This window comes from Littorina saxatilis, linkage group LG4 (genome assembly GCF_037325665.1).
Source record: "Littorina saxatilis isolate snail1 linkage group LG4, US_GU_Lsax_2.0, whole genome shotgun sequence".
In the NCBI taxonomy this organism is placed as follows: Eukaryota; Metazoa; Mollusca; class Gastropoda; order Littorinimorpha; family Littorinidae; genus Littorina; species Littorina saxatilis.
In genome coordinates, this window is record NC_090248.1 from 66,902,651 (window position 1) to 66,927,612 (window position 24,962).

A 24,962-nucleotide genomic window follows, 5' to 3' on the forward strand; every position below is an offset into this window, starting at 1 on the left:
TTTCAAAGTCCATCAGACCTGGGAACCCCTGTTTTTCACTTGGAGTATTCTTAAGCAAACTTTGTGTATTTTCAGATCAGTAAGTGAGCGTTCTCCACACAGCATTTGATAGACACACATACACACAACCGCACGAACATGATACACACATGGACACACATACACACAACCGAACGAACATGATACACACATACACACATACGTCAAAAATGACTGTTTGGTGTTTGCAAAGCAGATAGGCCTTCTTCAGTCGTGAACGGGTGACACAAAACGATGAAGGCATAGTCTCATAGTTTATTGCACAGCATACTTTGACAAAACACACGTAATATACTCAGTTTTCAATGTGGACACAGGACACGTTTAACTCTGAAGGCTTGCATGATTGTGTGTTGAATAATTAAAATGATTTGAAGGCTTTTATATACATTATATTCTAAGTAGGCCTACAAACTGGTACATTTTACAAACTGGTACATTTGACCATTACAAGATCTCGACGCAGACCTATCTATACCAGAGGTTTGCGGAAGCTATTGTCAACATATCCATGAGTTTTAACGATCACCATAACATTCATTTGTTGGAGAGTGTTTCAACCGACTAAAAGGGTCAGCAGACATGAAAGTGACGTCATTCGAATGACGTAGTAATGACCTGGTGAGTCTCTTAATGAAACCATTCCTTCAAACAAAGTGTTTTAAACGTCGCCAAAACTGACAGATTTCGGTTTTTGTGTGTGTTGGAAAGAGCTCGGTGAGTAATCGGCTTTAAATTTGGAAAAAAAACCGTTTTGTTTTGTTTCGTTTTATTTGAAATCTCAACAGAGCCAAGCGTTGAATGCTGTGTCTTGTTTGTTAATAAAAAATACATTGAACTGACGTCTATTTCTGAACCTGAATATGTTTGTTTGAAGGTGTTGTGTACACATCTGTCAGAAAACAACAACTGAGTTTTTGGTTGTCTGAAATTTAGAGACATGGAAAGAAATCATTTTTCGAAGGTCTTTAAAAATAAATAAATATTTAGCAATTAATCGACTTGAGTTTTAGTTGTTTAGACAGTGACCTGTTTGACTGGTTTGTGTCAGCAAACTAGCTGTGAGCCCTATTTGATGTTAAACATGAATCATGTGTATCAAGCTTTTCTCAAAAGTTCAAAACTGCGAGTTGTTTCCTGAACTGAGTTTAACCTGTCAGCGAGAAGCTTCACGTTTCAGTCAGATTTCAAGAAGACCCGGTACGTGTGCCACTTGTACGACTGGGGTAATTGATTGTGTTAGAAGCACCTTTCTCATTAGACAAATATATTGTTACTCATTTAAACATGTTTGATTAAGAACATAATTTAGAGCAGTTTCTGGTTGTTATTTGCTAATTGTAAAATGTTGTGATGAGTGTATTCCTGTTTTCTTCATACGTTGAACTTTATAAGAATGTATAAATGTTCAGTGTTTTGGTATTGTCTTCATGGACATAAGATGTTTGGTGGCTTGTTGACAGACCAGCTTTTTTGTTGGTCCAAGGGGACCATATCGTCTTTTGTTTCATCTTTATCGACCAAGGCCGAAGGCCGCGGTTGATAAATATGAGACAAAAGGCGATATGCTCCCCGAGGACCAACAAAACAAGAAGAGCAAACGCTCGATCGAGTCACTTTAGCAGTTCTGAATATTATATGAGGCATCAGATGGACAGGAAGAAATTGCTATTCACAACACAATACAGATGTAAATAATTTGATGTAAAGAATAATCCTATAAAGTTTGAATCAAATCCGATGAATAGTTTCAGAGATATGATATTTCAATTTTTTTCCTTCAAGACATACCTGTGACCTTGAAAAAGGTCAAAGGTCACCAAAGCAGACGTCAAAGTGTAGAGGTCACTGGGAGTCACGTTCACATAAAATTTGAGCCCGGTCACTTTTATAGTTTCCGAGAAAAGCCCAACGTTAAGTTGTGTGTTGCCGAACAGAAAAGGCTAGTTATCTCCCTTGTTTTTCTGATAACGTTCGTAAAAGGCTACAGATGTAAATACTTTGATGTAAAGAATAATCCTACAAAGTTTCAATCACATCCGATGAACTTTGTCAAAGATATAAAATGTCTAATTTTTCCTTTGACGCTGACCTGTGACCTTGAAAAAGGTCAAAGGTCAACGAAACCATCGTTAAAGTGTAGAGGTCATTGGAGGTCACGACTAAACAAAATATGAGCCGGATCGCTTTGATAGTTTCCGAGAAAAGTCCAACGTTAAGGTGGTGTCTACGGACGGCCGGCCGGACGGCCGGCCGGCCGGACAGACTAACACTGACCGATTACATAGTCACTTTTTCTCAAGTGACTCAAAAATGCTGGTCTGACAACAAGCCACCAAACATCGTTTTTGTCATCATTTTGGTTGTGCAACAAAATGCACAATAACCCACAGGGAGACGAATTTTTAGAATCCAACTCCGGGCCACAAAGCATCGTCACAGTAGCACGAGATAACACGTCAAACGTAGCTTGTTGACGCTTTTCTTCCACTTCCAGTCTGAAAATGTACAGAGCTGCGATCATACCTGTGAATTCAGTAAGTGTTGAGCATATTTCTTTTCTTTTAAGTGTTTATGACTTTTCGTTGTGGATTTTGCGATTACAGAGATAAGTTGCAAATTGACCATGAGTCGCCGCGGTAATTATCAACATTGATTGGGTCTTTGAGAGTGAATGCTTACAATCGTTGTCCTCGGAAACACAAATCCAAAGCCGCGATGGTTCCACACAAACAATTAGCCTGATTGGCTTTTACTTTGACAATCCACGTTTCACCTGAAAGCTCAAACCCATTCACCACCTCGATTTATTGCCTGGGGAACATGAGATTTATTTCCCAGGTGCTTGTGAATGAAAACTCGTGAAAATGATGACAATGTGAAATACATGTTATTGAAATTATATGGAACTATCTATATACCGATATTTCCCAGTGTTTGTTATCAAAACTATTTGTTTCGGTGTCTAAAGAGTTATTGTAAACAAAACGTCATTGTATAAAATAAAAATAAAAAGTTTATTTGAGTAACTTTGTGATCTAGTATTGGTACTGTTATGTTATGTTTACGTGTATCGTTACGTTTTAGTTCTAGGTACGTCACTGTCACTACGATTTCTTAATTTAGATGTTAAAAATAATCAAAGTGTGGGTGTGTGTGTGTGTGTGTGTGTGTGTGTGTGTGTGTGTGTGTGTGTGTGTGTGTGTGTGTGTGTGTGCCCATCTGTCCCTGTGTGTTTACAAAACACAAAACTGTTCTATATTTACAAATATACATCCACATTGTATACCATTCCTGATCAATACAGATTGGAACAAAAATCAATTTTAAACTTTTTACAACAAATGTTATGTACAATAAAAACGTGTGTTGCCAACATTACGGAAACAATGGCCTTTCAAGCACTACACTTTGTTTTAAACAAAAAAAACCACCAGTCTAACCACAAAAATCTACTCAAATGCATCTGTCTATTTTTAACGAGTAGCGTTTCACTTGCTGTTCTACATTTTATGAAAATATTGCTGAATGCATTGAAGTCTTCACTGAGAGAACAAGCATAAAAACTCCACCTCGTTCGTCACCGACATAATATGCCTACACAGAATATGTGCAAAACCTAGCATGCTGTCTCGCGTGCGTGCGTGTGTGTGTGTCTGTGTTTCTATGTGTCTGTGCATGAGTGCCTGACTGCGTGAAACGTGAATATACTGTACTACGAAGTGATCGCAAAAGAAGTTACCGCAACACATTTCTTTCACAAACATTTACAAAACGCATCTGCTTATAATGAAACAAACACGAGAAAGAATGAAGCAGGCGATTTATTTATATAAACTTTGTTCAAATGATCGTGTTCTTCAACTCTGCCTATAATTAAACAAACACACACACAAATGACGCAGGTAAAAGTATATTTGTACACTATTCAGTTGATTGTGTTCAAATGTACCTTGAATGAAACAAACACGCATTACAAAATGAAGCAGGCAACTAGTTTATATAAACACTTTGTTCAATCGATCGTGTTCGTCAACTTTGCCAAAAATGAAACAAACACACATCGAAAAATGAAGCAGGCAAGTAATGTATGTACACTTGGTTCAGTTGATTGACAGTTGAAAGAACCAATGACTACAAGCTAACGACAAGTGTCTATGATCTGTCGACTTGAGGTAGGCAATACTGAAGTGTAGGTCTGCACTGTGGCAGACTCCTGGCAGTTGTATCCCATCCTTTCTCGGAGGCTTGTTCACTGAAAACAGACACAATCGTTGCAGATACAAGCATGATTTTGCCATTTACTCGGGATTGGAAGAAACTATTTAGTCGGTTGCTGAATAAAATACATGTGTAAATTAGAAGAACAAATGAAAACAAAGGGAAGAATGACTCAAAAGTAACTGCGGGTCTGTTTTCCTAGCGCCATGCCACAAACTCCTGTGATCTGAGCGACCCATCGCATACTACGTCACGTGTCACTGACCCCAGGCAATGGGTCTGTTAGCAAGCGCCCGCAAACACTCGGGATCGCCACGGGGGGGAGGGGTGGGGGGGGGGGGGGGGGAGGGGAAACCAAACAAACCGGCGTAGCTTACAAAACGCTCTCATTCGTTTCAAAACGTTCTGCTTAGGCAACGCACCGCGGGTTAGGGGGAAGAATTTACCCGATGCTCCCCAGCATGTCGTAAGAGACGACTAACGGATTCTGTTTCTCCTTTTACCCTTGTTAAGTGTTTCTTGTATAGAATAGTCAATTTTTGTAAAGATTTTAGTCAAGCAGTATGTAAGAAATGTTAAGTCCTTTGTACTGGAAACTTGCATTCTCCCAGTAAGGTAATATATTGTACTTTGTCATCATTTTCACGAGTTTTCATTCACAAGCACCTGGCAAATAAATCTCATGTTCCCCGGGGAATAAATCCCCGGTTAGCATAGTTGCAGGAAGCCCTATTACATGGATAATCAAAAGCAAACCCAATAGAAACGCTCGAGGATTCTTCGGCTCTTTTCATTGGCGTTTCCCCAGACCTAAACAGACGACACGACACTGCTTTGCAAAGTTCCAAAAACCAACTGGCAAACTGGCAAAAGTAAACAAAAAAACAAAACTACTTCAATAAATTCGTCACAAACAAATCAAACCTACCGATATGTTATGTCTTCTTACAAAGTCATGGAGTGCGTGTATCTTTGTGTGAGAAACACGAACGTCAAGTTCAAGTCAAACCAATTTACCCCTGACACACACATTTTGACCCGTGCACAAGACGTATCGATTAACGAAGCACAAAAAAGAAATAATGATAAAAGCAAAGAAAATAGCAACAAGATATGCAAACATCTCACAAAGCCGAGCTAGCAGATTGACAGGTCTAATGAAAAACAAAGAGGTACTGAGTCGGAAACAATATCGCGATTCTTTCCTTCGCAGCACGACGCAAATCTTCTGTGACCTTTGACCCAACGTAGCTTCCACATTCTATTACAAAGCTTAATACTCACAACTGAAAGCCGAGGGAGTGGAATACCGAGATGAACAAACAGAACTGTGCATCCTCAAACCTGACATATTCATCCCAACATTTTATGAACTCAAAAATACAGAAAGTTGCTTTCACACGCCAGCTTTGATTGCCAGTGGTTATCCGCACGGAACTCGTGTGGTTATCAGCACGGAACCCGTGTTTCAAAGCATGGCTCCCTGTGTTGATTGTTATCTTATTTTCTCACGACCAAAATGATGACAAAAACGATGTTTGGTGGTTTGTTGTCAGACCAGCTTTTTTTGTCGGTCCTCGGGGGGCATATCGACTTTTGTTTCATATTTATTGACCGCAGCCTTCGGCCTTGGTCAATAAATATGAAACAAAAGACGAGATGCTCCCCCTCGGACGACAAAAAAGCTGGTCTGTCAACAACCCATCAAACATCTTATAACGTTGCAAGCCCCTTTTGGATCAGGAACCGACAAGGAATAAGATGAAATTGTTTTTAAATCGATTTCGAAAATTTAATTTTGATCATAATTTTTACATTTTTAATTTTCAGAGATTGTTCTTAATCCAAACATAACATATGTATATGTTTTTGGAATCAGGAAATGATGTAGAATATGAACGTAAATTTGGATCGTTTTATATAAAAAAATGTATTACAATTTTCAGATTTTTAACGACCAAAGTCATTAATTAAGTTTTAAGCCACCAAGCTGAAATGCAATACCGAAGTACGGCCTTCGTCGAAGATTGCTTTACAAAAATTTCAATCAATTTGATTGAAAAATGAGGGTGCGACAGTGCCGCCTCAACTTTTACAAAAAGCCGGATATGACGTCATCAAAGACATTTATCGAAAAAATAAAAAAAACGTCTGGGGATATACCCAGGAACTCTCATGTCAAATTTCATAAAGATCGGTCCAGCAGTTTACTCTGAATCGCTCTACACACACACACAGACACACACAGACAGACACACACAGACACACACACACACACACACACCACGACCCTCGTCTCGATTCCCCCTCTATGTTAAAACATTTAGTCAAAACTTGACAAAATGTAAAAAGACTGCCGACGTTCCAAAATTTAGAATAAAGAAACAAACAAGTCGCGTAAGGCCAAAATACAACATTTAGTCAAGCTGTCGAACTCACAGAATGAAACTGAACGCACTGCAATTTTTCAGCAAGACCGTATACTCGTAGCATCGTCAGTCCACCGCTCGTGGCAAAGGCAGTGAAATTGACAAGAAGAGCGGGGTAGTAGTTGCGCTGAGAAGGATAGCACGCTTTTCTGTACCTCTCTTCGTTTGAACTTTCTGAGCGTGTTTTTAATCCAAACATATCATATCTATATGTTTTTGGAATCAGGAACCGACAAGGATTAAGATGAAAGTGTTTTTAAATTGATTTCGAAAATTTAATTTTGATCATAATTTTTATATTTTTAATTTTCAGAGCTTGTTTTTAATCCATATATAACATATTTATATGTTTTTGGAATCAGGAAATGATAAAGAATAAGATGAACGTAAATTTGGATCGTTTTATAAATTTTTTTGTTGTTGACAATTTTCAGATTTTTAATGACCAAAGTCATTAATTAATTTTTAAGCCACCAAGCTGAAATGCAATACCGAAGTCCGGCCTTCGTCAAAGATTGCTTGGCCAAAATTTCAATCAATTTGATTGAAAAATGAGGGTGTGACAGTTTTACAAAAAGCCGGATATGAAGTCATCAAAGACATTTATCGAAAAAAAGAAAAAAACGGTCCGGGGATATCATTCCCAGGAACTCTCATGTAAAATTTCATAAAGATCGGTCCAGTAGTTTAGTCTGAATCGCTCTACACACACACACGCACAGACAGACAGACAGACAGACAGACACACACACACACACACACACACACACACACACACACACACACACACACCACGACCCTCGTCTCGATTCCCCCTCTAACAACTTGCCTTTCTTGGGTCTTTTCCGTACAATACTGAGCTCTTACCGAGGCTTGTGAAGACGAAGAAGACGACGTGCCAGCGATGAGCTGTTCCTTCATCCTGGCCTCCACAACGGTTAGTATGGTGGCCGCTGTCGTCTGCCAAGCCGTGGCCATGTCTGTGGTGAACTTCTCCCCCAGTACGTCGCCAATGAACCGTGCAAACACGTCGAACAGCTCCTGAAATCAAACCAAACCAAAACTTGGGTCAAAGGGTGGAGGGTACTCACACAGGCATGGAAACGTTCCGGAGTGTCTCCCTTCTTCGGTCAGAAAAGAGGGAAGGGTTTGGGTGGTAGCGTGAGAAGATCAGGGAGGGGGTGAGGGGGGGCGGGCGAGGTGATTGTGCTGAAAACGTTTAGGATGCTGACTCTTCTTCACTAAGACCAGTTACACAAACTGTCGAACGCCTGAAGTTAGTCAGAGGCACCGAGTCACCGAGTGTAGTGCCATTGCCTATACTTAATTAGCAGTCTTGTTTGTGAAAAAATACCATCTCACTGATTAGATAAATTCATCAGGAAAGCAAGTGGGGTGGTAGGGAGGAAGCAGGACAATTTCACATCAACACATGAACGACGACTGACTGACAAGGTACAGAAGATTTTGGCTGACGACTCGCACCCACTCAGACCGGAATTTGACAGTAGACGGACAGACAGGAGCAACAGATTCAGACAACCAACCGCAAGATCCACACGCTACAGAAATTCGTTCATTCCATCTGCAATTCACATCTTCAATTCTCAGGTGGGGCGGTAGATGCTGGTGTTGTCGCTCTGATGCACGGGGTCAGTGTTCTGTATTGTTTCAGTATTGTTGATTTTGTTTTGCATTCTACTCTCTTAATCTTAGACAACATGTGATAACCGGCAAGGTGCTGACTTTCTTTTGTGCATTGTTGATGGTGAATGCATGTTAATTTATTTTTAATATACTTTCTTATGTGATAACCAATGTGCTATATTTTCTCAGGACAAAGAACAAATGTTTATTTTGAATGTGTTATGTATGTTATTATTACGGACACAAACGCTCAGCAATGTAATTTCTCTTTTAGAGATTAATAAAGTTATTGTATTGTTGTATTGTATTGTATTGTATTACTTTCCAGGGATACTCTCTGTAAAAAAAAACAAAAAAAACACCACCCACCCACATCATTTAGCAGGCAGTTCAAGTGCGCCCACCCCCCCCTACATGAATAGTACTTTAACAACAATAACAATAACAATAACAGCACTTTATTGTCCATTAAAATATTACATAACAAGAAGAGCAAACGCTCGATCGAGTCACTTTCGCAGTTCTGAATATTATATGAGGCATCAGATGGACAGGAAGAAATTGCTATTCACAACACAATGAGTCACGTTCACATAAAATTTGAGCCCGGTCACTTTTATAGTTTCCGAGAAAAGCCCAACGTTAAGTTGTGTGTTGCCGAACAGAAAAGGCTAGTTATCTCCCTTGTTTTTCTGATAACGTTCGTAAAAGGCTACAGATGTAAATACTTTGATGTAAAGAATAATCCTACAAAGTTTCAATCACATCCGATGAACTTTGTCAAAGATATAAAATGTCTAATTTTTCCTTTGACGCTGACCTGTGACCTTGAAAAAGGTCAAAGGTCAACGAAACCATCGTTAAAGTGTAGAGGTCATTGGAGGTCACGACTAAACAAAATATGAGCCCGATCGCTTTGATAGTTTCCGAGAAAAGTCCAACGTTAAGGTGGTGTCTACGGACGGCCGGCCGGACGGCCGGCCGGACGGACGGCCGGCCGGCCGGCCGGACAGACTAACACTGACCGATTACATAGAGTCACTTTTTCTCAAGTGACTCAAAAATGGAAATTTTTCTTCGGCACACCCTGCCTGCCTGTAAACGATTATAACAACAATTGTATAGGACGACACACATAAAACATAAAACATAAAAGGGATACAATCAAATATGATATTGCACTATGTAAATTTACCCTCTCATATCACAGGAGTTGGGTTTCACAGCCGAGTAATCACATTACAAATATTTCCCACACACCTTCACATGTACACATTGTTTGTTTTTTCCCAGCCGACCAGCCTCTACGTGATGCGAGAAGAATTTAAAATGGTGACTGCAGAAGGCAGGAATGACTTTTTAAACTGGTTTTTGCGTGCCAAAGGGACCTTATAACGTTTACCTGAAGGGAGAATTTCGAAACAGGGGTTGAGAGGATGGATCGGATCACGGACAATTTTGAGAGCTTTCCGCTTAATGGCAGCTTCGTAGAGACTGGTCAGCTGTCGTTGGGGTTGCCCAACAAGCTTGCTAGCCGTCGCAACAATGCGGTGGAGTTTAGCTTTGTTTTTAACATTTGTGGTACCATACCATGTCACAATGTTAAAAGTCAGTATGCTTTCAATCAAACTGCGATACACAAGTTCCATAACACTTTGATTGACATTAAAGTATTTAAGCTTCCTGAGAAGAAAAAGTCGCTGCTGAGCTTTCTTATAAACAGCATGAACATGATCACTAAAAGTCAGCTTATTGTCAATTGAAACCCCAAGATATTTGAAGGTTTCCACAAGTTCAACTTCCTTGTCGCTTATTCTCACTTTTTGGGGACCACAATTATCACTCTTTCCTCCAAAAATCATTTCTTTTGTTTTGCCTACATTCATTTTATTTGAACCAAATGCCACTTAACAGAGTAGGGTAGACGACCACTACCGAGAATGTTTTCTTTGCTTAATTTCGTTTAGAAAGCAGTCGTCTCCCTTGCCCTCGTCACTTCTTCTGCGTTTACGGGCTGCAACTCCCATATTTCCATAATTTATGCACTCCAGCTAGGTACGCGTTGATTTGTTCAAGAATTGTCAAAAATATAATAAATAAATTACTAAGTAAATTGATTAATTAGAAATAAACAAATAAAGAGACACTCACAGTGAACTGCGCCACGCGGATGCCCCTGGTGAGGTGACTGTCCACTGTCTTGTGCAGAACACCGATAAGCACGTGCGCGTCGTCTATGCTGTCCACGACGCACGTGAGCGCGTGCATGACGCGCATCGCGTGCTGCTGCAAGCCTGTGCTGTCGCGTAGCTCTTCGGGGCGCAGGTCGCGAAACTCTGTGAAGAAGTCCAGGTTGTTCGGGTACTCCTCGAAAAACCTGGGTGAAAGAAGAGAATTGGTTTTGACTGTTTGGATACTCTTAGGAGAAGAGGGACTGGGGTCAATTGATTTTGATGGTTGGGTGGGTTTGTGTGTGTGTGTGTGTGTGTGTGTGTGTGTGTGTGTGTGTGTGTGTGTGTGTGTGTGTGTGTGTGTGTGTGTGTGTGTGTGTGTGTGCGTGTGCGTGCGTACGTTCGTACGTCCGTGCGTGTGTGCACATGCGTGCGTGTCAGTTTGCGAGCCGGCGTGTATCTATCTCTTCCTGAAGCTGAAGTCTCTGAATGATCATTTCCTCAGCCACGGATGCCTATCAGGTCTGACGATCTGATCCTCTCTAGCTCTCCCCTCCTCCTCCTTTTTCTGAGCCATACATCTCACTTTCTTTGTTTTCTTAACCCAAACCCCTGCCCCTCCCCAGCGTTCGCTCACCTTTTCCCTAAACTGGTATCCTACCATGATCAAGGTCTTAGTAATTAAGCATCTGATTGTTCTCGGCCACAATGGCTTCAATAGACCACTAGCTCTCACTAACCGATCAAATCTTCCCCTCTCCAAGAGCCCCGTTGGCCTGTATTGTGTACCAAGCCAAGGACATTCTCCTTGAGTCGGGTCACTCCAACTAAGGGTCTTTGTCGGTGCCTCCAGAACCAGCGGGCAACGGTGTCAAGCAGCGGGCACTTGTTTAGGACAAGTTCAGATTGCATTTCCCGAGCAATGAATAAAACATTATCATGGAAGGATTGCTTTAGCACAAAAGGTAGGGTGGCAGCGGAGTGAGGTAGGGTTCAAAGAGAGAGAGGGGGGGGGGGGGGGGGCAGCGGAACAAAGAGAGAGAGAGAGAGAGCGAGAACTGTTTTCGGAATGATTGTAAAGGGGACGGGTAAGTGAGGGTTTGGGGATGAGAGACAGAGACAGACAGAGAAGGGAGTGGTTTTGTGCGTGCGTAGGTGTCAGTGTGTGTGTGTGTGTGTGAGTGTGCGTGTGTGCGTGCGTACGTGTCATTGCGCGCGTGCATGTGTGTGTATGTTGTGAGCGTGCGTGCGTACTTGCGTGCGTGTGTGTGGTACGTGTCATTGTGTGCGTACGTGCATGCGTGCGTATGTGCGCGTGTGTGTATGTGTGCATCACGATAGAGCTCTGATGGCACACAAAAAGTAAAATGAGGCTGCAGAATTGTGTTTTTTTGTTTACTCCAAGCTTCAAAACTACACTTTAGTTTTATGGAAATAGTCTGCGCGGATGTTGAACTGCAGATGTCTCGATTGTCACTGCATATTTCATTCCTAAAACAATAGTCCTAAGGTAACAAATAGTCTTTATTCAATAGCCCTAAGGTAACAAATAGTCTTTATTCAATAGCCCTAAGGTAACAAATAGTCTTTATTCAATAGCCCTAAGGTAACAAATAGTTTTTATTCAATAGCCCTAACGTAACAAATAGTCTTTATTCAATAGTCAGACACATTTCGCGAATTCCTCGTGGTTTGCCATCGAGTTTGATTGGATGGCTGATTTCTTGCGTCATATAGTGAGCAATAGTCTGTATCTAAGAGTCCATACACTGCTGTTTCGCGAATTCTTTTTGGGCTGCCACTGAGTTGCAGTGAATAGCTAATACCTGCAGTCATATTGTAAGCAACAGTCATAATTATTAAATAGGCATAGGCTAATGCTCCACGAATTTCTATTCGTTTTGCCACCGAGTTTGACCGAATAACTTAATAAGCTTAATAACCTATCCTGGTTACTGCTGTGTCTTTTTTATATTTAGTCAAGTTTTGACTAAATATTTTAACATCGAGGGGGAATCGAAACGAGGGTCGTGGTGTATGTGCGTGTGTGCGTGTGTGTGTGTGTCTGTGTGTGTGTCTGTGTGTGTGTGTGTGTGTGTAGAGCGATTCAGACTAAACTACTGGACCGATCTTTATGAAATTTGACATGAGAGTTCCTGGGTATGAAATCCCCGAACGTTTTTTTCATTTTTTTGATAAATGTCTTTGATGACGTCATATCCGGCTTTTCGTGAAAGTTGAGGCGGCACTGTCACGCCCTCATTTTTCAACCAAATTGGTTGAAATTTTGGTCAAGTACTCTTCGACGAAGCCCGGGGTTCGGTATTGCATTTCAGCTTGGTGGCTTAAAAATTAATTAATGACTTTGGTCATTAAAAATCTGAAAATTGTAAAAAAAAATAAAAATTTATAAAACGATCCAAATTTACGTTTATCTTATTCTCCATCATTTGCTGATTCCAAAAACATATCAATATGTTATATTTGGATTAAAAACAAGCTCTGAAAATTAAATATATAAAAATTATTATCAAATTTTTTTTTTCGAAATCAATTTAAAAACACTTTCATCGTATTCCTTGTCGGTTCCTGATTCCAAAAATATATAGATATGATATGTTTGGATTAAAAACACGCTCAGAAAGTTAAAACGAAGAGAGGTACAGAAAAGCGTGCTATCCTTCTTAGCGCAACGAATACCCCGCTCTTCTTGTCAATTCCACGGGCACTGCCTTTGCCACGGGCGGTGGAGTGACGATGCTACGAGTATACGGTCTTGCTGCGTTCAGTTTCATTCTGTGAGTTCGACAGCTACTTGACTAAATATTGTATTTTCGCCTTACGCGACTTGTTTATTTTTTATCCAAATAACTTAGTTCTAGCTTCCTCTAAAAGGAATAGTATTTGCTTTTCTGCTTGCATAAATATTCTTAAATTTTGTGTTTTGATTGTGTCCGCCATCGTGTTTACTTCTTTTATGTTTTCCAATGGATTCGCTTACATAAGCTTTATGCTTGACTACGGATCCTCACTGTCAAATATTGTACATATGTCATGATACTAAATTTTAATAAATTTTTGTTTAAACCATCGTCTTTCGTCGTAGACTCTCGTTTCGCGAATCCCTCTCGGCTTGCCACCGGGTTGGACTAAGTGAATACCTAAATTTTGTAACTGGCTATTTCAGGCGGCCTCACTAAGACGACAATTATCGCCCGTGGAGATAAACACCCCGATAGTCATCGACACATGCCAAGCAATGTTCTCAGGCACCCCAGGTAAAGATATTCTCCGCCTCTGAGCAGCCAGGCGATTCTTCACTCCGCACTGCGGAATCTCGCGTATGTCTTCTACTCCTGTCGGAGTTTTCATATTCTGTCTCACCTCACTTAAAGTTACCTTCATGTCCCATGTTTAGATCTGTCGAGACTTACTTTCCTTCATAACAGGGGGTCCCTTGACTGACCCTCCACACTGCCTGTAGTTGCTGTTTCAACTCATCTATTGTCTGAGGATGGCTTTTGTATCCAAGGCCATTCAGAAAGAAAAAAACCGTTTAACATAAGAATTTGAAACTTTCTGAACTTATCATCCCATATTTCCACTCAATATACGCCAAATATGAAGTACTTCGCTAAATAAATTAAGGAGCCATTAACATTTTAGTGGGTGACGTTTTATGGGTACATCCTGCATTCTATTGTCCCATTCCTGAGACATTGGGGTCGCTTCCTCCCGGTGGAGAGCTAGCAGCAACAGAATCACGCTACCCAGGTACGTGTTTAGGTGTAATCAGCCACCTGCACTTCTGGCAGAGTCGTCGAGATCTGTTACGTGCCACGGTTTTGACACGGGGGTGGGGCATGGATACCGCCTCTCTTTAGTGAGCAGCCTCCCAGAAACACAAGATTTACTTATCTCCTCATGCACGCCCCCCCCCCCCCCTCCTCCCTCTCTCCCCAACAGTGTCACTTCAACGATTTCAAGAAACGCGGGACCAACTACCGTTCAACGACCCAACAGTAATCCAACCGTGACATTATTGTGAAACTCGCAGTAGCATAAGACAACAAAAGCTTCTTACGTGTTTCCAGCTGGCTGAACAGTGGTAGTCGCTTGAAAGCTGTTGTTTTTACGTGTACATAAGTTGTTTTAGGGTGAGGAGGAGGTGGCAAGAAGAGGGGTAGGGGTGGGTGGGAGTAAGGGCTGGTGGTCATCATTCGTTCTCGTAGTGTGAGGAGCGAGAAAAGGCGTCAACACTGCCACTATTTTTCTAATTCATTTCTTTCTTTTATTTTTGTTCTTTCTTTCTCCTTGCACTTTAGGTTGTCTATTTGGTATGTCTTCCGTAGTTTTGTTCGTGCGTTGTTCCCGTCTCTTCAGTTTATCTTTCGAACTTGATGGGCGTACACACTCAAATATCGATCTCTTCTGCTTTATTTCTTTATTTCGTTCTTTCTTTCTTCCGCTTGTCTAATCGGTATCTTCGTTTCAATTTCTCTTTTGCACGGCGCGGCCCACGGCCAGTGCACACAGACAGTCCATCAAAATCTCCGATGCACAGTTTAAATGTCATGTTTTTTGCAAAAAACCCACCTGGCATCCTCTCACCACACCGCCTTTTCTCCGTCAGCACCGCACACAACCGACCGATAACGTCCCTTCTAATGACGTCATTGCCTAACGCGTAATGGCCGTTTAAAGGCCGCGAAGACGTCAGGGGCGAGATGGGGGAGAAGGAATTGCCGTCGAGATACGGCTTGTCTGCTTTGGCTAGCACAGCAGCAAAGTGGTGAGTGAGGGATAAATAAACCGCCCATAGTGATGGCGCCGTCTAAAAGTTATCTCACTGAAAGGCCAAGCTGCATATAAAGCCTATATAACTGAGGTGGAGATTGAAACTGGTTCACGTTTGCCTGACAGACAAAGTTCAGGTTTGCCACATTCGATGGAGATACACTGTCGACAAAAGAAACAAGTCGCGTAAGGCGAAAATACAACATTTAGTCAAGTAGCTGTCGAACTCACAGAATGCAACTGAACGCAATGCAACGCAGCAAGACCGTATACTCGTAGCATCGTCAGTCCACCGCGCACGGCAAAGGCAGTGAAATTGACAAGAAGAGCGGGGTAGTACTTGCGCTGAGAAGGATAGCACGCTTTTCTGTACCTCTCTTCGTTTTAACTTTCTGAGCGTGTTTTTAATCCAAAGATATCATATCTATATGTTTTTGGAATCAGGAACCGACAAGGAATAAGATGAAAGTGTTTTTAAATTGATTTGGAAAATTTAATTTTGATAATAATTTTTATATATTTAATTTTCAGAGCTTGTTTTTAATCCAAATATAACATATTTATATGTTTTTGGAATCAGCAAATGATAAAGAATAAGATGAACGTAAATTTGGATCGTTTTATAAAAAAAATTTTTTTTTTACAATTTTCAGATTTTTAATGACCAAAGTCATAAATTAATTTTTAAGCCACCAAGCTGAAATGCAATACCGAAGTCCGGGCTTAGTCGGAGATTACTTGACCAAAATTTCAACCAATTTGGTTGAAAAATGAGAGCGTGACAGTGCCGCCTCAACTTTCACGAAAAGCCGGATATGACGTCATCAAAGACATTTATCAAAAAAATGAAAAAACGTCTGAGGATATCATACCCAGGAACTCTCATGTCAAATTTCATAAAGATCGGTCCAGTATGGTCTGAATCGCTCTACACGCACGCACGTACACACACACACACACATACACCACGACCCTCGTCTCGATTCCCCCCTCTATGTTAAAACATTTAGTCATAACTTGACTAAATGTAACAACAACAAGTCGCGTAAGGCGAAAATACAATATTTAGTCAAGTAGCTGCCATTTTTCAGCAAGACCGTATACTCGTAGCATCGTCAGTCCACCGCTCATGGCAAAGGCAGTGAAATTGACAAGAAGAGCGGGGTAGTAGTTGCGCTAAGAAGGATAGCACGCTTTTCTGTACCTCTCTTTGTTTTAACTTTCTGAGCGTGTTTTTAATCCAAACATATCATATCTATATGTTTTTGGAATCAGGAACCGACAAGGAATAAGATGAAAGTGTTTTTAAATTGATTTGGACAATTTAATTTTGATAATAATTTTTATATATTTAATTTTCAGAGCTTGTTTTTAATCGGAATATAACATATTTATATGTTTTTGGAATCAGCAAATGATGGAGAATAAGATAAACGTAAATTTGGATCGTTTTATAAATTTTTATTTTTTTTTACAATTTTCCGATTTTTAATGACCAAAGTCATTAATTAATTTTTAAGCCACCAAGCTGAAATGCAATACCGAACCCCGGGCTTCGTCGAAGATGACTTGACCAAAATTTGAACCAATTTGGTTGAAAAATGAAGGCGTGACAGTGCCGCCTCAACTTTCACGAAAAGCCGGATATGACGTCATCACTTTTGGCAGCGTTCACTCTAAATTTGACGCCTAAAACGGACTCGTTTCTGTCCACAGCCAAAGCTTTTATTACACAAAAATTGCTATATATGACAGCTAAGACCGTATTTGTTACATTTTAGCAGTTTTGACCCCGCGTTTCTACTGCAAACAAAAAATAATAGCAAAATCTCAAAGTATGTGTGAGTCCCCTAATATAGACCACCTTCAACAAATCGAAGAAAATAAAAGCTAAAGGCTATTTTCATTAATTCATTAAGAAGCTTGCTGAAAATAACCTATAACTAGCCCTCGAGCTTTCAAAAAAATATATCAAATTGTCTTCTTTTTGTGGAAGTTGATAATTTCACTTATTTTCACTCTGTTTTTGATATGCTTCTTTAGTTTCCTGGTGTGCTTCAAATAATGCTCTCATCAACCCGAAACAGATAAATCTAAAGCATATTTGAATTAGTCTGACATGCACAATAAGTTGTATCGTTATTTTGAAGTATAGGGGGCTTTTGACAGTGATTCGCGAAGGCCGCTTCACTGGTCCATATTAGGAGCCTGGGCGCCTATAATATGGACCATGTGATTTTTTCTGTATTTAATTTTTGCTGAATGTCTATCAAAGCTATTTCACTCTAATTAGGCCTAACGGTTCACTTAAGAGAGAAGGACTACCAAACACAAAATGAAACTTCTTCGCAAGAAAACAAGCTAGTTATTAGCATGAAACAAAAAGTGGTCCATATTAGGAGCCCTTCCCCTATAGGGGCCTTTTTACAGTGATTCGTTAAGGCCGCTTCACTGGTCCATATTAGGCGCCCAGGCTCCTAATATGGACCATTTGTGATTCTTTTCTGTATTTATTTTTTGCTGAATGTCTATCAAAGCTATTTCACTCTAATTAGGCCTAACGGTTAACCTAAGAGAGAAGGACTACCAAACACAAAATGAAACTTCTTCACAAGAAAACAAGCTAGTTATCAGCATGAAACAAAAAGTGGTCCATGTTAGGAGCCCTTGCCCTACTCTCCTATTACTTGAACACTGTAAAGACATATCGCTCATATGACATTTCTGTCAAAACTTTGTGACGGGATAAGTGAAGCTCGCCGATATTGAATTGAGAATGGGAACTAAAGTGACGAGAGCTATAAGCTTAAGAGATCTATGATCAAAAGATAAAAGGCTTCAGAGACAACATGAAAAATGCAAGGGTAAATGATTATAATGAAAAAAATAAATGTCCGAAAAAATAAGGCCAAAGCTCAAAGACAACAGCGTTGAACAAAGGACACACTATACATTCAAGAAGGAACAACACTGGAGAGAAAAAATGAAGGAATGAATCTAAAAGGGACGGCAAGTAAAACAATTATTCGACAGAAATTCAAGACCTAAAGAGGTACAAAGAAGGCTGAAAGTCCCCAAATGATACTGACAGCAATGTAGAAAATCACCTCAGATTATCGCAAAACAGCATAAGGAATCTTAAACGAAATGAGGCAGAGCGTTGTTACGATATCAAATAACCAAAGGGAAGTAAGCCCTCTGTATGCATACGACATGTGTAATGGAGTAAGCGAGAGTTATACGGAACCTTTCTCCTGGCACCTGAGAGAATAACAAGCATTGAGGTCGAAAGTTGTTTGTTCATTTCAATGCTTGTTATTCTCTCAGGTGCCAGGAGAAAGGTTCCGTATAACTCTCGCTTACTCCATTACTCATGTCGTATGCATACAGAGCGCTTGGTCATTTGATAGCATAAGGAATTTCTAAAAAAAAAAAAAATCTAAAACATCGTAACGCAGTGACGTGAGGTTGTCTGAAGATGATTTAGCAGTTTGAGACTAAGTACACGCCGAGAAGATTGTTCACACCTTGGACTTCGCCGTAAGTCCACACATCTCTTTGGGTTCCATTCTTTTGAAAAGGCACAGTCTCCCCCGTGAAAATAGTTTTGCTGACTGTTTCAAATCTGTCAGGGCTATTACTGACATGGGATGACATCATATCATCCCTCCGCTGGGACACATAACCGGCATACATCGTGACTACTTCCGGTGAAAAATTGGCAAAACTTTCCCAGTGTGCACAGAGAGTAGTCCATATTTTGTATGTGTCCAAAACGGGGGACGGTTTTATCATACTGTGCACAGAGTGTAGTCCATATTTTGTATGTGTCCAAAACGCGGGACGGTTTTATCATACTGTGCACAGAGTGTAGTCCATATTTTGTATGTGTCCAAAACGCGGGACGGTTTTATCATACTGTGCACAGAGTGTAGTCCATATTTTGTATGTGTCCAAAACGCGGGACGGTTTTATCCCTTGTACACAGAGAGTAGTCCATATTTTGTATGTGTCCAAAACGCGGGACGGTTTTATCCCTTGTACACAGAGAGTAGTCCATATTTTGTATGTGTCCAAAACGCGGGACGGTTTTATCCCTTGTACACTGAGAGAGTAGTCCATATTTTGTAAGTGTCCAAAACGCGGGACGGTTTTATCCCTTGTACACAGAGAGTAGTCCATATTTTGTATGTGTCCAAAACGCGGGACGGTTTTATCCCTTGTACACAGAGAGTAGTCCATATTTTGTATGTGTCCAAAACGCGGGACGGTTTTATCCCTTGTACACAGAGAGTAGTCCATATTTTGTATGTGTCCAAAACGCGGGACGGTTTTATCCCTTGTACACAGAGAGTAGTCCATATTTTGTAAGTGTCCAAAACGCGGGACGGTTTTATCCCTTGTACACAGAGAGTAGTCCATATTTTGTATGTGTCCAAAACGCGGGACGGTTTTATCCCTTGTAAAAACCTGGGAAGATTGAAAACGATAAGCCGAATCGTTTGCATGGAAAGGTCTACCGTTGCAGACCTGGGAAGCCATACGATTTCGCCGTATTTTGTACGCATGATTGTCTAAAATACAAGCAGTACGATCATTGGACAAATATACGACGAGAACAAATCCTGGACTACTTTTCTTTACAAGCGCATCCCGAAGCCGATGCAGTATTTTGACACATGATTACAGTTTCTGTCAGTAAACATTGAAAGAAGCATTTGTTTTACATTTATTGGTAAACTTAATTAACGGTGCGACGGATGCGTGTGAAGCATGTTTGAAGCATGGATGTTCAAATGCTGTCTGGAGTACGCTCATTTTTCTGAAGTTTGTTTGAGAATATTCCAAATGTAAAACAGGACTTACCAGGTCTGTCTACGCCTTTACATTGTGTGATGCACGTGGTAAACGGTACACTGATCTGATCATCAGGGCAGAACTGTTGACCTGAGCGTCCTTGTTGACCATGGACCAACACACACACACATGCACGCACGCACACACGCACGCACGCACACACACACACACACACACACACACACACATGCGCACCCATACATACACACACGCACGCACACACATATACACACACACAAGCACACACAATCACACACACACACAGTATCACACTGACCTGATCATGAGGGCGGTACCGTTGGCCTGAGCGTCTTTGTTGACCATTGCCCAGCTGGTCCTGATGGCGTCACGGTCCTTTGCACTCAGACCCGTCACGGGGTCACGCTCCGTCTCACCCATTTCCTTGTTCTCCATCTCTAGGCGGGAACCACTGAAACAAAATGTATACAAATTAGTCAATTGATAGATACAATTATTTGAATGGGAATATCATTGAATAATATAAGATTATAATTGACACACTTGTCTCCCTGAATCCGTCTTACTCCACCTCTCGGCGGAAACCACCATAAAACTCATCTATATTAAGTTATATATACAAACACATTTTTATCGAGTTGAATTATATTAAACTGAACCAAATTCGATCTACGCTCAGTCCGTCCAGACCTACTCCGCGCACGTGTGTGTGTGTGTGTGTGTGTGTGTGTGTTTGTGTGTTTGTGTGTGTGTGTGTGTGTGTGTATACGTGTGTGTGTGTGTGTGTGTGTGTGTGTGTGTACGCGCGTGTATGTGTGTGTGTGTGTTTGTGTGTTTGTGTGTGTGTTTGTGTGTGTTTTTATGTGAGTGTTTATGTGTGTGTGTTTGTGTGTGTTGGGGGGGAGGGCGTTCCTGTGCGTGTGTGTGGGTGCGCGCGCGTGTGCTTACATTATTGTTATTGTGTGCATGTCGGTGTGTACTAAAGGAGAGAAAGAGAGAGAGACAGAGAGAGAGACAGAGAAACAGACAGACAGACAAACTGACAGCGAGAATGTGCGCATGTTGCAGGCATAACTTACTTCAGTGTTTATTGCGCGTTTTGTCAAGTCGTCAAGTTGTGACATTTATTTATATAGCCATGGGGTGTGCACACGACGGTTTTGCCCAAAGAAACTAATTAGGGCAAGATGTCTCAACGCACAACGGACAGGCTTTTTGCACTACTTGAACCACTACATCAACTTTTCTTGTGTTGTCAGGGTTGTTTTGGCTTGGTTTTTTAATCTACGAGAAACAAGGGCCCGGATTAGACACACAAATGTAATAAATGCATAACCCTAGTTATTCCCCCCTCTGCTTCTTTACCTCTGTAAACTTGTAGAGCTAGTTATTTTTCGTTATTCCCCCCTCTGCTTCTTTACATCTGTAAACTTGTAGAGCTAGTTATTTTTCGCTAATGACCCAGCAACCAAACAAATAACGAGCCAGCAACAGCCTGAATCCTCGATAGTGCAATGGGTTGAGAAGCTGTTCTGTTTTGGTACTACTTTTGCGACTGAAAAGTTCCGAACGCTCTATACGTACGAAATATACATCTCTGGAGCAAACAATACACACATACCGCATTTAAATTAACAACTACAGGCCTGAACACATGAATCTCCATATAAAATCCGTGAGTTAGGTTGTTTTCTGAATCTAGATCTGCCGTGCACACACCGTTCATCACAAGCAAATTCCCAAGGCAAGTAACTCATACTCTAGCCGACAAGAGTAGTTCCCCTTCTTTTAACGCAGTTTCTTCGACAACACTGATTGCAATCCGACGGTCAGTTTTCAACAATATTTCATTTTATAAACAGATCACACGCAACCAAATGCACACATCTCATCAATTTAAACAACATAAAGCGGTTTCATACACTATTTTCCCCAGAAAACTGAACTTCATACAGTAATTAACGTTGGAACACGGGTGCAAAAGTTCGTCTGCTAGTCCCATTTGACGAAAGAACATTATCCTAAACTATACTAAAACATAAACAGAACACACAATATCTGCCTTTACCGCCACAGCAGAATAACAGCATATCTGTGTACTTGATTTTAGTCTAAAACAGGGAAACTGACAAGAAGTGTTAACAGAATGGAATGATTTGCACGGAACTATACAACCGCGCATTAATCGATCGCCTGCGCAGGTTGACTGGTTGAGTGATTCGGATTCGATCAAACTTTCGCACAAAAACTCCTGTTTTCTTTGAATAACTGAAGAAAGGAGGAATAAAGAGGTTACACACCTCGTCTCAGTGATTATTAAAAATAATGGTCTCAGTTCGCGGTCATGAAAAAGCTCGCTGAAGCTCGCATTTTTCATTATCCGCCAACTTCGACCATTATTTTTAATAATCACTGAGACTCGGCATGTAACCTCTACATAATGACCCAGCAACCAAACAAATAACGAGCCAGCAACAGCCTGAATCCTCGATAGTGCAATGGGTTGAGAAGCTGTTCTGTTTTGGTACTACTTTTGCGACTGAAAAGTTCCGAACGCTCTATACGTACGAAATATACATCTCTGGAGCAAACAATACAAACATACCGCATTTAAATTAACAACTACAGGCCTGAACACATGAATCTCCATATAAAATCCATGAGTTAGGTTGTTTTCTGAATCTAGATCTGCCGTGCACAAACCGTTCATCACAAGCAAATTCCCAAGGCAAGTAACTCATACTCTAGCCGACAAGAGTAGTTCCCCTTCTTTTAACGCAGTTTCTTCGACAACACTGACTGCAATCCGACGGTCAGTTTTCAACAATATTTCATTTTATAAACAGATCACACGCAACCAAATGCACACATCTCATCAATTTAAACAACATAAAGCGGTTTCATACACTATTTTCCCCAGAAAACGGAACTTCATACAGTAATTAACGTTGGAACACGGGTGCAAAAGTTCGTCTGCTAGTCCCATTTGACGAAAGAACATTATCCTATGCGATACTAAAACATAAACAGAACACACAATATCTGCCTTTACCGCCACAGCAGAATAACAGCATATCTGTGTACTTGATTTTAGTCTAAAACAGGGAAACTGACAAGAAGTGTTAACATAATGGAATGATTTGCACGGAACTATACAACCGCGCATTAATCGATCGCCTGCGCAGGTTGACTGGTTGAGTGATTCGGATTCGATCAAACTTTCGCACAAAAACTCCTGTTTTCTTTGAATAACTGAAGAAAGGAGGAATAAAGAGGTTACACACCTCGTCTCAGTGATTATTAAAAATAATGGTCTCAGTTCGCGGTCATGAAAAAGCTCGCTGAAGCTCGCATTTTTCATGATCCGCCAACTTCGACCATTATTTTTAATAATCACTGAGACTCGGCATGTAACCTCTACATCACCTGCACATGACTTTATCATAGCACCTAGTTCCAACAGTAGGCCACTGTGCTTAAATAACACCACACTGTTTATTTTTTTAATTTTAATTAATTTAGGTAAAAACAAAATAAAATAAAAAGGGAAATTGATATAAATTCGTAACGTTAGCTCGAGATGATCACGTTCATTGCAGGTGACGTGAAGATGATTTTTTAATAAAAGAGGAACCAGTTAAAGGCTCGAAACACAGGTCTCATCATCATCATTAGCAGCAGCAGCCTTTTATCTTAACATTACAGTGGACGCCGCTTAATAAAACCGCGGTTAATAGAGCCAGCCGCTTATAAAAGCCGATTTCAGACGGTCCGGATTTATCACTATATCTTATGTATTAGAAAAAGCCGGTTAATAAACCCAACCCGCCGCTTATTAAAGCCAGTTTTCTCAGAGAAATCACGTAGTTTGCGACTAAAACTCACATATCTTGTTCTTGTAATCGCTCAAGTCATAGGCCTATTTATGTCCACGCTCACGCGTATCACGAAGTATTGATTCGTGACGGTGACAGTGAAATTATTGATGTACCGAAGTGATCAAAGTACCCGTACATGTACATAATTAAAACAAAAGTTCAACATCCTTCGTGAAGTTTTGTTTAGATTCAAACAAGTGTAAATGACGAAAGAAAGTGACTGAGTGACGTAAACAAAAGAGAAGATTTTTTGTTTCTTTCGAAAATGACGTATTCCTGGACCGCCGGTTAATAAATCCGCCGCTTATTAAAGCCGTTTTTCGTCGGTCCAGAAGTGGCTTTATTAAGCGGCGACCACTGCAGCAGCATTATCAGCATTTTCTCTTGACATGATGTTTTAAAAAATGAACCGTCTGCATTCCTCTTACCTGAAAAAGATGCAATTACAACTCACTTTTTCTGTTGTCTGCATTTTTTGTTTGTTTCTCCCATTTTTACATAGAGGGGGAAAGGAGACGAGGGTCGTGGTGTATGTGTGTGTGTCTGTCTGTGCGTGTGTGTGTGTAGAGCGATTCAGACCAAACTACTAGACCGATCTTTATGAAATTTGACATGAGAGTTTCTGGGAATGATATCCCCGGATGTTTTTTTCTTTTTTTTGATAAACACTTTTGATGACGTCATATCCGGCTTTTTGTAAAAGTTGAGGCGGCACTGTCACACCCTCATTTTTCAATCAAATTGATTGAAATTTTTGTACGGCAGCCTTCGACGAAGACCGGACTTCGGTATTGCATTTCAGCTTGGTGGCTTAAAAATTAATTAATGACTTTGGTCATTAAAAATCTGAAAATTGTAATAATTTTTTTTTATAACACGATCCAAATTTACGTTCATCTTATTTTACATCATTTCCTGATTCCAAAAACATAAATATGTTTTAT

At 40.6% G+C, this 24,962-nt stretch overlaps 1 protein-coding gene across 1 annotated transcript in view; it reads right to left on the reverse strand.

Annotated features, from left to right (window-relative positions):
* Positions 1-280: 280 nt before the first annotated feature.
* LOC138965433 (globin-like) overlaps positions 281-24,962 on the reverse strand; it is a 63,818-nt gene continuing 39,136 nt past the window's right edge. The window contains exons 2-5 of the mRNA XM_070337594.1: positions 20,439-20,591; positions 10,488-10,713; positions 7,557-7,730; positions 281-4,294 (exon numbers count right to left, since the gene is read on the reverse strand). Coding sequence (XP_070193695.1) covers positions 4,292-4,294; positions 7,557-7,730; positions 10,488-10,713; positions 20,439-20,591 — 556 coding nt within the window. The 3' untranslated portion in view covers positions 281-4,291. The remainder of the gene's footprint in view (positions 4,295-7,556; positions 7,731-10,487; positions 10,714-20,438; positions 20,592-24,962) is intronic.